General features: G+C 38.4%; 1 protein-coding gene across 5 annotated transcripts in view; it reads right to left on the bottom strand.

Annotated features, from left to right (window-relative positions):
• The window catches only part of LOC130917689 (mitogen-activated protein kinase kinase kinase kinase 5-like), a 48,880-nt gene extending 35,448 nt beyond the window's left edge, over positions 1-13,432 (bottom strand). Inside the window, exons 1-5 of one of the 5 annotated variants that reach the window (XM_057839328.1) lie at positions 13,361-13,427; positions 4,215-4,331; positions 882-939; positions 716-806; positions 573-637 (exon numbers count right to left, since the gene is read on the bottom strand). In XM_057839328.1, the coding sequence (XP_057695311.1) occupies positions 573-637; positions 716-806; positions 882-939; positions 4,215-4,316 (316 nt within the window). In that variant the 5' untranslated portion in view covers positions 4,317-4,331; positions 13,361-13,427. Of the gene's footprint in view, positions 1-572; positions 638-715; positions 807-881; positions 940-1,103; positions 1,156-4,214; positions 4,332-4,484; positions 6,415-9,766; positions 11,163-13,360 lie in introns of those variants that run through there. The other 4 variants (XM_057839330.1, XM_057839329.1, XM_057839332.1 and 1 more) reach the window with 4 other exon arrangements.
• Positions 13,433-13,440: the final 8 nt, after the last annotated feature.

Here is a 13,440-nt window from a genome sequence, read left to right as displayed (position 1 = left end):
AAATGGCAGTTTGGAGAAGGCACCCTTCAAATCTCAGAGACCTGGAGCAGGTGGCCAAAGAAGAATGGTCTAAAATTCCGGCAGAGCATTGTAAGAAACTCACTGATGGATACCGGAAGTGGTTGTTCGCAGTTATTTCATCTATTGGTTGTTCTACCAAGTATTAGGCAGAGTGTGCCAATACTTTTGTCCAGCCCATTTTGGAGTTTTGTGTAAAATGATCATGATTTAATTATTTCTTTCATTCTCTTTTGTGTTTTTTCATTCCAAGCAAAATAAATGAAGATATTACTACCAAAGCATTTGTAGTTGCAATCATTTTCTGGGTGAAATTGAGCATTATCTGACAGAACTTCAGGGGTGCCAATACTTTTGGCCAGCAGTGTGTATATATATATATATATATATATATATATATATATATATATATATATATATATATATATATATATATATATATATATATATATATATATATATATATATATATATACATACACATACATACATACAGTACCTATATATTAATATGTATATGTAGGCTATACACTGTATATGTGTATATAATTTACCACTGTAAACATCCTGCAAGGAGCCTCCCCCACAAAATTCCATGCAGATCCACAGTTTGTTGGCCCTGCATGTCAATCAGTCAAGACAATAATCAATCAGACAAAGGCCGTGTGTCACCTGAATAGTCGCCATGCAGTCTCACCTGATGTAGCTGCCGTAATAAGCTACAATGTTGGTGTGTTTGCAGCTTCTCATAATGAGTATTTCTTGCTGGATTGTGGAAAAGTCATCCTCTGGGGATGAACAGATGGATATTTAGCCAAAACACAACTACTAAAGTTACAATGTTAAAGGAATAACAGGCTCACCTGGTTCAGTTTTAATAATCTTAATGGCTGCCAGGTCCCCAGTCTGCTTTCTACGCGCCTGAACACACACAAAAGAAGGTATGAAATGTTACTGTCTTTGCAAAAAAGTCTTAAATGTGATTATTATGCGAATTTGAATCATATTTTGAAACGATTCGACTACATGCAGCAATTTAGCAAAGCGCAGATGACGAGAAATTAGTTTTTTAATCTGCAGCCTACCATTATAGGGCTCTAGCGTCCCCAACAGGTGGATGACGTCAACGGAGTCACGATTTCATCTGATTTAGTATGCAGCCCATTGAGGGGGAATTATTCACAACGAGGAAAACACGACGAAGAGAGCCGCAAAATGTCATTGTTTCAGTCACTCTACTCCAATATTTTTACAGGATATTCTTTTTATCCAAGTATTTTCCCCAATAGCTAAATAAATGGCTTGAGAAGGACCAGTCAGCCCATTGAGGGGGAATTATTCACAACGAGGAAAACACGACGAAGAGAGCCGCAAAATGTCATTGTTTCAGTCACTCTACTCCAATATTTTTACAGGATATTCTTTTTATCCAAGTATTTTCCCCAATAGCTAAATAAATGGCTTGAGAAGGACCAGTCAGCCCGTTGAGGGGGAATTATTCAGAACGAGGAAAACGTGACGAAGAGAGCCGCAAAATGTCATTGTTTCAGTCTCTTTCCTCCAATATTTTTACAGGATATTCTTTTTATTCGAATATTTTTCCCCAATAGCTAAATAAATGGCATGGTCATGACAAATAACAGCCTTGTGCTAAATGGAATATGAAATAATAAAAATGCATTTATTCAAGCCGGCATGGCAAAATTACTGGACAATGGTCAAAACTGTCGATGTCACCTTTACTGTCACACTTCCTGAACGATATTTTATGCCACCTAAATCGGGCTTATGTCATTTCCCTTCCCCGGCTTTGGAGAATGTAAACAAACCAAGAGGCGTGACAGCTAGCCGACACGCTAACCCGAACCGAGTGATGTTTCAAAGTCTCTGAAGCGGAAAATCACACATAACTAGCCCGGATCATTTCACATGGCGACTAGGTTGTCAATTGTCTTCGCCGATCGCCAAACAGCCCGGCGGAGCGCAATTTACAGCTTGTTCCCCTGCTACGATGGACAAGAGAGCTTGCCGGGAAGCAGCTGGACAATGACCGCTGAACATTTACATGCCAATCCATGATCGAACCTAAGTAGTCCTTTATTTAAAGAAAGTTTGCAGTGTTTACTTTGTAATTGCTGTATTCGCGGCTATTTTTAACTCAAAGCTGCAATTTCTGATTGGTCGGAAAATTTGACAAAACACCGGGCACTTGAAGAGGGGAATAAGCCGCTAATAGTGCTAGTAATAGTGCTCTCCCAGCGGGGCAAACTGAATTACTCTATAGTAAAAGTAACTAGTTACCAGGGAAAGTAACTATTTCCGCTACTTTAAAAAGAAGTTGTTGTATGTCAAAGAATTTGAAATTTTCTGAGCAGTATTCGAGCCAGTTGAATAAAGAAGAACAGACAGGTAGTTGTGTTATAGAACCTTGTAATATTTATTGCACTTCACCAGCAACAGATTTATCATACACTTGAAGTGCAACAAAAATAAACAGATCTGAATTGCCTAACACAGATGTCGACAAAAGTTTTGCCCCGGGACATAAATTACACTTTACATGCACGTTCTTTCCTTTAATTTCGACCAACTTGAAATAGTGCTTATATCTCCACCTCGTAAAGGACAAATTTTCCTCTGAATGCTCTGCCATCATATCCCTCTGCATCTGTTTTGCGTGTGTGTGTTTGCCGTACGCGCTGTTCCGGTTTGTGTGTGAAAACACTGGCTCTGAAGTTTGTTTTAAAAAACAAAACTTTATTAACAACAAATACACATATACAAACATAGGGCGAGACAATTCACATATAAACAACCGGCTCTGAAGTGCGTGCGCTATTAGGCTCGAGCGTTTACGTCACAGAATGTGGGATCACGTGAGATTTGACAACAACGCAGCCATATTGGAAGCAGGTCTGGCTCGCGGGACATTAAACTTTTAACTTGCCAGTTCGATAAAGAGACAAACTCGTTACTAAGGCGAAGAACAGATATGTGATCAAACTTAAGGATGTGAACAATGTTGACCCTTACGAGCAAGCCGAGGACAAATGGAGTAATCAGCGATTCCGAAATTACAAATCCCTACAAAGCTACGAACAGTTTTGCTGCGGATGGGCGCAGGACCTGCACATTATGACCGTATCAAACGGCAACTCCATCATTCTTGCAAAGGTAGGCTATGTGTGTTGTTTACTATTTTCATTGCCATGAACCTGAACGCACCCAAAGTCTTGGATGACAAATAAACAGAGCAGAGTAGACTTGCTATGGCTGGTAGTTTCTTCAATTTATTCAAAGTAAGTAACACACCGCTTTTGACCGTCAGTAACGGTAACGGCGGAAAAAATTATTAGTTAGATTACCCCGTTACTGAAAAAAATAACGCCGTTATGTAACGGCGTTGTTTATCACGGCGTTATTCCCAACACTGTTCAGGAGCATAAAATACCGCGTGTATTATGAAATAAACATGCTTTTTTGTGTTACAGGCACTTTAAGCAATGCTTTTTCATAAGTGTTTTAATTGACTCTCTTAAATGATAAATACATCAATGGATTCAGTAATGTGTAAAAACACAAAACTAATGTGTATATACGATGAAAATACATATTTAAAAGTTAAAATAGTGCATTTGGATATTTTTGAGTGATGAATGTGTATTCTACCTATGCTAATGACAAGAAGTGATTAGAAACAGCAAATATGAAGGAAGTTTAAATTTCAGACTTAAAGTTAACAAGTCGTAATATCTTCAAGGCATCAGAATAAAAGCACAAAGTTGGACATAAAACAGGAATTTGGTGATACTTGTATGAGTTTAGTTTGAACAAAAGTGTGTGATGTTTTATATTATGCTTCAGCTCAGGTGCAGTGGAATGCTTTCAGTTCTCACTAAACCACTTCCTCCTACAGGGCCGCACCAAAGCAAAATGTGCACCTACAAAGAGCCCAAATGTTCTTCATTGAGAAACATATTTTTATATTATATGTTATATTTATTTTTGTATCATATATAGATTTTTATATTTTCTACACAGGAACATTAAGCACATTAATGCTCAATATAAAGAAAAGACTTAACTATAATTCCATTTAATTTTTTTCCCTTTCTATTCCCCCATCATATCTATGCTAATCCAAATTTTGCAACAAACAATAAAACACTTCAAGAATGAAAAGGTTATCGACTGACCTTGTAAACTTCCCCATAGGTTCCCCATCCGACTCTGAGAAGGATTTCAAAGTCATCCTGGGGGTCCCTAGTGGAGAAATCCTCTCCATGTTGAAGATCCATTGATCTATTGGAGTACTGATTACATACACACACACAATGACAAAACACACACACACACTCAATGCGAGAGATGATATCAGTCTTCAAGTGACTTCTTTTTGTCTCTGACTCGTGTCGTCTTGAAGCTGCTGACACACAAAACGGACATGCGTATCTATACACACGTACCTTCCTGTCGCTTACGCTCGCTCACTTGTTGGTCCTCCCTACCATCACTGTGTAGCTTCACTTCTTATCGGATAATTTGCAGAATCAATGCAAATAATCTTCCGCTTGTGAATGTGTGTTTGAGGCCTTCCTGTCTACTGGTGCGTGTCACAAGTCAAAATTATCCACATACTTCCCTATTCTTCTTTTGATTTATGACCCAAAAGAACTTTTCCACTCACTCGCTATGGCCTTTAAATACAAGTGCACTCGATGTAATATTATTTATAGTGATGATGTCACCTTGTATTACGGAAAAGAAGAATCAGGGTTTATTAGATTAAAATGTGTGACATAGGAAAAAGGACGACTGTTCCATTACACTAACTACACCACTGTACATCACACTTGACAGATCACATTTGCATAACACTGCACATTAGAGTGCAGATACCATTTTAATGTAAATCAACTCAGTATAAATTTCAGTTGGTAGTGGAAGGTAGCTTTGTGGCCACATATTTGACCATTGTTAAAGCATCATAAGATATGCATGGAAATGCTCATTTAGGCCACAGAAGCAGAAACGAGAAGACTGCAGAGGTTGATCAAAAACAGCAGAAAAGTTCATTGGCTGCCTCCTTCCTCCAAGTTTGTGATGAAAAACTAAATACTAACAATATCAAGCAACGACAAGGCACTCTTACACATCCCAGCTTCCACCTCTTCTACCTGTTGCACTCTAGCAAAGGCTACATGGCCATATAAGCCAAAACAAACAGACTGAGAGACAGTTTGCACTAAAAAACTGACATCTTGCACACCACTGACAATGTCACTGTCATTGCAGTGCTAATGCTTCAACATTGTCACACGCATCTCACTAAGTAATATGTTCTCAGACATCTGTCTCAATTGGGTACTGCATAAAAAATTAAAATACCTGAGCTGAGCCTCAAACATTATAGAAAAATAAATAAATGAGGATCTATGTACAGCAAAAGAAGAATTGGCTAACTTGCATTGCAAAAGTCCGCTAGCTTAAGTGCTACAAAATGCAAACTTTTTTTTTTTTTTTTTTTTTAACAATGCTCTTAACAAATGGCTCGGACACATATTCCCACAAAAAAGGCTAAATATACTTTAAACTAAATTACCAATGCATTAAAAAAAATTAGCTCAAACAGACACTTTGCGTATATTGGTCTTAACAGGGAGCAGCTGGATTCAGCCATGTGAAATGAGGCAGACTAGAGGCAGTGTCTCCACCCATATGAATAAAACTAAATGCAAACACTTTCAAAACAAACCATTACAACGCTGCAAACGAATACTCGAAGCAGCAAAATGTAATTCAAATCTTTTTTCCCTAATCGAATACTCGAGTTAATCGATTAATCGTTGCAGGACTAATCAAGTCAGCCACCTGACTCCTAGTCTGAGTACTTTAAATTGACATATACGCACTGTCTTGCAGCTAGTATCTTATTGACTTTATTCCAATCTGTGTATCCTGTAACCTGTGTTTTTATATTAGCCTTATTGTGCTTTTGTTTTATGTGGTGCACTTTATGGCGAAGCTTTAAATCTCGTTGTACTCTGTATAAGGACAATAAAGGCTTTCTATTCTATTCTGCTCAGAAATATTTAAATGTATTAAAGAAATAAACTAACACAAATGAAATGCGCTCATCCACAGAACTAAAATGCTACACATACCACAGGAATTTAGTGTTACATTACAGATATATTTTCTTATTTATACATATATGTTCATTTTACCTGGTCTATTAATATTTATGTAGTATGTCTTATTCATTCAGTGTATGTAATCTGTGACTTTATTTGGATGAGAAGTGGGAGCTTTTCTCCCTAGGTCTTTGTAAGCAGATTATTGTGACCTACAGTGGTATAAAAAGGTATCTGAACCTTTTGGAATTTCTCACATTTTTGCATAAAATCACCATCAAATGTGAGTTTATTTTTGTCAAAATCACACAGATGAAAAAACAGTGTCTGCTTTAACTAAATCCACCCAAACATTTAAAGGTTTTCATATTTTCATGGGGATAGTATGCAACTATGCGGCAAGGTGGCTGAGTGGTTAGCACATCTGCCTCACAGTTCTGAGATCAAGGGTTCAATCCTGGGCTCCGGCCTTCCTGTGTGGAGTTTGCATGTTCTCCCTGCCCCTGCATGGGTTTTCTCTGGGAATTCCGGTTTCCTCCCACATCCCAAAAACATGCGTGGTAGGCTGATTGAACACTCTAAATTGTCCGTAGGTAAGAGTGTGTTTGTGAATGGTTGTATGTCTCCTTGTGCCCTGCCATTGGCTGGCAAACAGTTCGGGGTGTACCCTGCCTACTGCCCGTAGTCAGCTGGGATAGGCTCCAGCACCTCTGCGACCCTCGTGAGGAAAGGGCGCCATGGAAAATGAATGAATTAATGAATATGCAAACAAAGACAGATGGAGGAAAAATAAGTAAGTTAACCAGCACATTTAATATTTTGTGCCCCCCTGAAGTTGATTTAATTCTGTGTTTTGGATCATTGTCTAGTTGCAGCATCCATCCTCTTTTTAGCTTCAACTGTCTGACAGACGGCCTCAGGTTTTCCTGCAAAACATCCTGATATACTTTTGAGTTCATTGTTCCATTAATGACTGCAAGTTATCCAGGCCCTGAGGCAGTAAACAGCCCCAAGTCATGACGCTCCCTCCACCATGCTTCTCGGTGGGGATGAAGTGTTGATGTTGGTGAGCTGTTCCATTTTCCTCCACACATGATGTTGTGTGTTACTCCAAAATAATTCAACTTTGGTTTCATCAGTCCACAAAATATTTTGCCAAAACTTCTGTGGAGTGTCCAAGTGACTTTTTGTGAACATTAAACGAGCAACAATGGGTTTTTTTAGACAGCAGTGGCTTCCTAGATGGAGTCCTCTCACTGACACCATTCTTGGCCATAGTTTTACATATAGTTGCTGTGTGCACAGAGATATCGGACTGTGTCAGTGATTTCTGTAAGTCTTTAGCAGACACTCCAGGGTTGTTTTTTACCTCCCTGAGTATTCTGCGCTGAACTCTTGGAGTCAACTTTGGTGGATGGCCACAAGCAACAGTGCCAAACTGTCTCCATTTGCAGACAACTCTGACTGTTGATTGATGAACATCCAGATTTTTACAGATGGTTTTGTATCCTTTCCCAGCTTTATACAAATCAACAATCCCTTAATCGCAGGTCTTCAGACAGCTTTTGACCGAGCCATGATGCATGTCAGACGATGCTTCTCAATAAGACAATTATTACCAGGTGTGTGTTTTATAGTGGGCAGGGCAGCTTTAAACCACTAATCAGTGATTGGGCACACACCTGACCTGAAATGTTTGGTAAAAATGGGTTTCAATTGCTCTTTAAGTCTCATTAGGCATAGGGTTCACTTATTTATTTTCCCCCTTCTGTCATTGTCTGTATGCTATCTAGAGGTGTGCAAAATTTCCGATTCTTAGATTATTCGCGATTCGGCCGTGGAAGATTCGAGAACGATTCACAAACATCCAAATTCCGATTATTGAAATATGCAAGTAAAGCGGAAGTACACAACACTCAGCGCGCCACGCGGTCTTCGGGTCGGAACGGAGCGAGAGTAGCTAAACATCATGCTTCCCATTACCCGGCCCCTTGGGTAATGCCAATGCTCAACTCACGGCTCTAGCTCAACTCATGCAACGAGATAAAAAAACACAACAACATACCTGACTGCGGCCGAAAAGCTGCTACAAGTACATCCATATAATGTTACGGTGGATATCATTTATATAGGACTAGACGCAAATTAGATTTGGTAGTGTTAGCAGCACATCTACAAAAAGCTAGATGCGGGCGTTATAAACGGCCGCCATCTTAAAGCAGTACACTTCCCTGCAAGGCTGTTGTAGCGAACCTTCCAAGCAAACCTAATTAACTTTTTATCTAAAATACTCCTAAATCGGTAAAATATTGACTTGAATCTATCTTTAAAATAGTTTTAAAACTTTCACATGTCGAAAGTAGACAAAAGGGAAATTATGGAATAACGGGAGCAATTTTAACAAATTTAACGGTTGATTCACAACATTAAATTAATTGAATGTAGTTTAAAGCTAGCCTGGTACACCAGACTCAACGCTGTTCCAGCTATTGAGTCTGGCCACCATTCCCACGGAAACAATTTCCAGGGCGGAGCAAGCCACAGCAAACAGACAGCGGAGTGGACCAATCAGCGACGGGCAGACGTGACGTTAGTAAAATGGCGACGGCAGGACGAGGGACTTGGGCGCGGAAGTAAACATACGAAGAGAGCGGAGTTTATTCGACATGGCTAGCGCGAGACAGACTGTTGTCAATGACTCGTTTCAATGTGTTTTTGGTCATTTAAAACTGATTTTACCGTGGATTGGAACATATTCTCGGCTCTGCCGTTCACCATTTGTGTTGCTGAAGAGACGACTTTCGACGCGCAAGAGTGACGTTGCTCGTGAAGAACACGTCACGCAAATAAACGAATCTGATTTGTCGATTGATTTTGTATCTGCTCGAAAAGGCCGTTAATGGGATGGTTCCCAGACTATTTCTCTCAGTGTTTGAAAAATGCAGGGAGAATAGTCTGGCAGAGCCAGGCTAGTTTAAAGCTGCTGATACAGAATGGGGACTGGAGTTTTTTATTTAATGTTATTTTTGTATATTTGTTTACTGCTATGTTAACTTGATACTGAAATAGTAGTGTGGTTTAGCCTGAGAGTATTTTTGAACAATTTTGGAACTAATGTACAAAAGATTAAAAAAATAAATAAATAAAAAAAGAGAGAAAAAAAAAAAGGAGGGGGGTGCATCAATAATCGTTTTATAATCGAATCGGAGCCTCTGAATTGTAATCGTAATCGAATCGTTAGGTGCCCAGAGAGTCCCAGCTCTAATGCTATCATCATTAAAATATGAAAACCTATAAATGTTTGAGTGGTTTTAGTTAAGGCAGACACTGTACTTTCGTCTGTGTGATTTTGACAAAGATCATTTCACATTTAGTGGTGATTTTATCCAGAAATTCCAAACGTTTCAGATACTTTTTCATACCACTGTACAATGTATATCATACTGACAAACTAAATTGGACACGAGTGCATGACCCTGTATTGCAATGCATTAGACTCAATATATTTTTAGAGTGTCACTTCATACCATTAACTCATCTAATCTTGATGACACTGCCATATGAGATTAAAAGAAATAATTAGATAATTTGTTCCACGTTTGACATTTATGTACCTAAAAGTCTCAGGTCCACCTCCACTCTCATTTTCGATCACTTGGCCAGAAACTCCCACATCATGCAGCACTGACACGCAATGAAAGCAACTTTACTTGACTGAATCACACCTTTTCTCAGACACAATGGACCATGTGTCACACTATTGGCTTACTGCTATTTTCTCATAGGTGCTTGGAAAAATAAAATCCAGTTGGTGGTTAAAAAAAAAAAAAAAGTGGTGACTATAGTAGTCTTTCAATCAATTATTCATAATATCTCAAACAATAGATATTTTATATTATATAAAGGTCCTATAAAGCCATTTTCATGATTTGTTTATGAATACAGTACATATAATGTGTTCAAAGATAAGTGTAAAATGTATGCAAAGAAAAATTAGTGCTTGGTTACTGAATTATAGCAATAAATTATTTTTCACTTAATTCAAATCTGGCAGGATATTAAACAGTTTTCTTTGGCCTGTGAAATGTTTATTGATATTTACTTTTAATTTCACAGGACCTCTAAATGCGCTCAGAACGGTTTATTATTTGGTCAAAGCAACACTGGGTAACTTTTCAACTAGGCATGAGCCGGTTACCGGTTTCAAGGTTTACCGCTGTATGAAGACGTCACGGTTTCAAAACCACTAAAATTTTACGTTATACCATAGTACGGTATTCGCTATTATACATTTTCAAAAAATGCAGCCAGAACTGTCTTAGGGCGGCAGTTTCTTGAATTTATAGATGTTTCAAATCATGGTATCTGAAATAAACAAAATCGAATACATTTAAAACGTTGTACAATAGTATTTTTACACGGGGGAGTAGCTTCATTAGCACAAACACAGCAGAATGTGAGGAAGTGATATCCATGAACACCATGAAAAAGTTTGCCAAAAACAAAACACACATGTTCCTTTCAAATTCAAAATACAAACTAACTAAAAACTTACAAAGACGAATGTTAGCCTAGTCTTGGCTGCGGGAGCAACTTCGTCAAGGTTATAAATCTCACGGCCACTGAGAAACCAGCTTGAATGAAGGAAAAGGGATAACATCAAAGATTGCTAATTTCGACAGACGATCTTGCTCTACGCGCAAATGCACGGCTGATGTACAGGGAAGGTCTCACTCCCTATGTTTTTTAGATGAAACCTTTATACAATAATATTTACATTTTAACTAACTTATACATTTTTAACTTAATAACTTAAGAATTCTTTATGTCATTTTAACACAAAGGCATGACATGTAGACTAGAGTCGACACAGTGGCTGAAAATGGTGAAACTCCACACCTTTTTGCCCCCTCCCAAAAAAAGTCGAACAGTATATATATTTTAATTTCATTAATAAGTATTTTTACTTTTTTTTATAGCAATTATTTTTGTTCTTGCTGTAATATTGAGCAACCTGAGCTGTGGCTGTGGGTAGTCTATATGTTCTATTGATTTTAATTTTATTCAAAATATCTGTTATTTTTTGTTATTTATTTCAACGTTATATTCATGAACCAATTTGCAAATATGTTCTGAAAAATTAAAAAATCCTGGAAAAAAAGTTTTTTTAACCCATACATCTCAAAATAACACATTTTGGAGCTATAATTGCAATACCGTGATACCGTGAAACCACTGTATTTTTCCTCAAGGTTATCGTACCGTCAAAATCTCATACCGGCACATGCCTATTTTCAACCACCATCAAATATTTTTATCATTTGTGATATGTCGACTGACAACTAGTTAAATGACACCTCTTTTAGATCTTGAGGGGGTCTATATCGCTTTCACTAATTAACTTTGATGAGGGTAGCAGGAACCCAGCCACACACACACACAAAAATAACCTACAAATGTGCTGCTTTATGGCATATGTCACTTCCCCCTCTTCAAGTCGATGCGAACGCTTTTGAAAGAACTCTGCAAAAATGGCAGAACAACAAAAGAAACAAAAAGTTTTGTATGTGGACAAAAAAGGAGGGCTACCAGGATATACATAATATAAATTGGCCCGGCATTCCCGCGCTGGCTTGACCCCCCCTACCTAACTTGTCGTCGCTAACAAGTTCGGCTGGGTGAGGTTAGCCACACGGTTGCTAACCACCATACGCTATTGTCAGAGGCGTAGCAAGGGTCCCCGGGGGCCCCAGGCACCAAGCTACATGGGGCCCTTCTGAGTCACTTGACACACATACATACTCGCGCAGTATAATGAAAACAAAGGTGGGGGGGGTGCGAGTGCGCTCTGCGTGCACGTGCAGTCATCTTGGCCATAAAAGTGACGGAAACTAAGCACTTTACACTGACTCATATGGATGTACTGTATTTATATTCGTTCATGGATACACACATTTTAACAGGTTGCTGTCCTCTGCTCGAAATGAGCACCTTACGCCTATTTTCGCTCCCAGAATACGCAGCGCTTGTGACGTAGGACAATAACAGGACTGGTTTCTATGGGAACGTACGCATACCCAAGGAACCTTGCTAAAAGGAGTATTAAAATTGCTAATAAAATCATTTAGGATTATTTTAGATGCATATGTTATATTTTTCTTATGGAGTGTTTAATGAGGAATACGATAGACCCATTAATAGACTTTATTGGAAAAATCAGAATTTCTTTAAGTAGTCACATGAATAATCTGGTGGCCTGTGAAAATCTAAGTAAAACAACTCGGCAAAGACTTTCCAGAGAGTACTTAGTGAGTCACTCTTTAAACAATCATGTGGTATTAATAGCTGATTGGACTATCTTAAACATGAATAATCTACGTGACATGGTTAGTGCTGATTGGGATTGAAAACAGAAACGTTAGATAAACTGTCAAATGATTCCATGGTATTTAAACACACCCTACACTTGTCACTGTGACAGTGCAGTGAAGATGCATGTGCTACATCTGTTGGCCCTCTGGGAGCCCTTATGGTCGGGGGCCCTAGGCAATTGCCTGGTTTGCTTAATGGGACGTGACGCCTCTGGCTATTGTTTAGCCACAACTGGATTCATTATCATATTACTATTCATCTTTCACACAGCCGTTGGAAACAGAAATGTTGTTTAATCGATCTGCAGGTGAATTTTGATTGATTGATTGATAATTTTACAACCCTGTGCGGGTGTGCACCGGTCCTCATGGGAAACGCAGTCTTCCTTAAGGCAAAACACTACCGCTTTTGTCCACCTGCGTCACTAAAATCCACCAAAACTGAAAAGTTACCTGGTGTTGCTTTAATAGGATAAAATATAAAAAGCCAGGATTTCTCTTCAAAATAGAAACAAAGTTTGCCCAGTTAAAAATGACTCTTTGTCAAATACTTTACAGCCCTAATGGCATTGAAAATATTTTTAAAACAAAGATTTCTGTATTTATCCAAATATCAGAAGAGGCAAACGTTGAAAATAAATGATAGACACGATACCCACGAAGGAAACATATAAAGGGGGAAACAAAAATAAACAAATCAACAACAACAACCACAGTATGTGGGAGGGAAATGAAAGATATTCAAATCAATGCGAATATAAATCATTGAAAAAATAAAGTACCAAAACCGAAAATATGTAAGACAAAAATATTTAAAGACACTTTCGTGAGACGTACAAAAGACAACAACTATTTTCTCCAAAACTGTGAACGGTTTCGATTACTTCAGTTCCTACCACCATGGTTCCTATTTCCGG

This window comes from Corythoichthys intestinalis, chromosome 6 (genome assembly GCF_030265065.1).
Source record: "Corythoichthys intestinalis isolate RoL2023-P3 chromosome 6, ASM3026506v1, whole genome shotgun sequence".
NCBI classification, from domain to species: Eukaryota; Metazoa; Chordata; class Actinopteri; order Syngnathiformes; family Syngnathidae; genus Corythoichthys; species Corythoichthys intestinalis.
The sequence above is the reverse complement of the archived record's forward strand: the minus strand, read 5'-3'. Positions and strand labels throughout refer to the sequence as shown.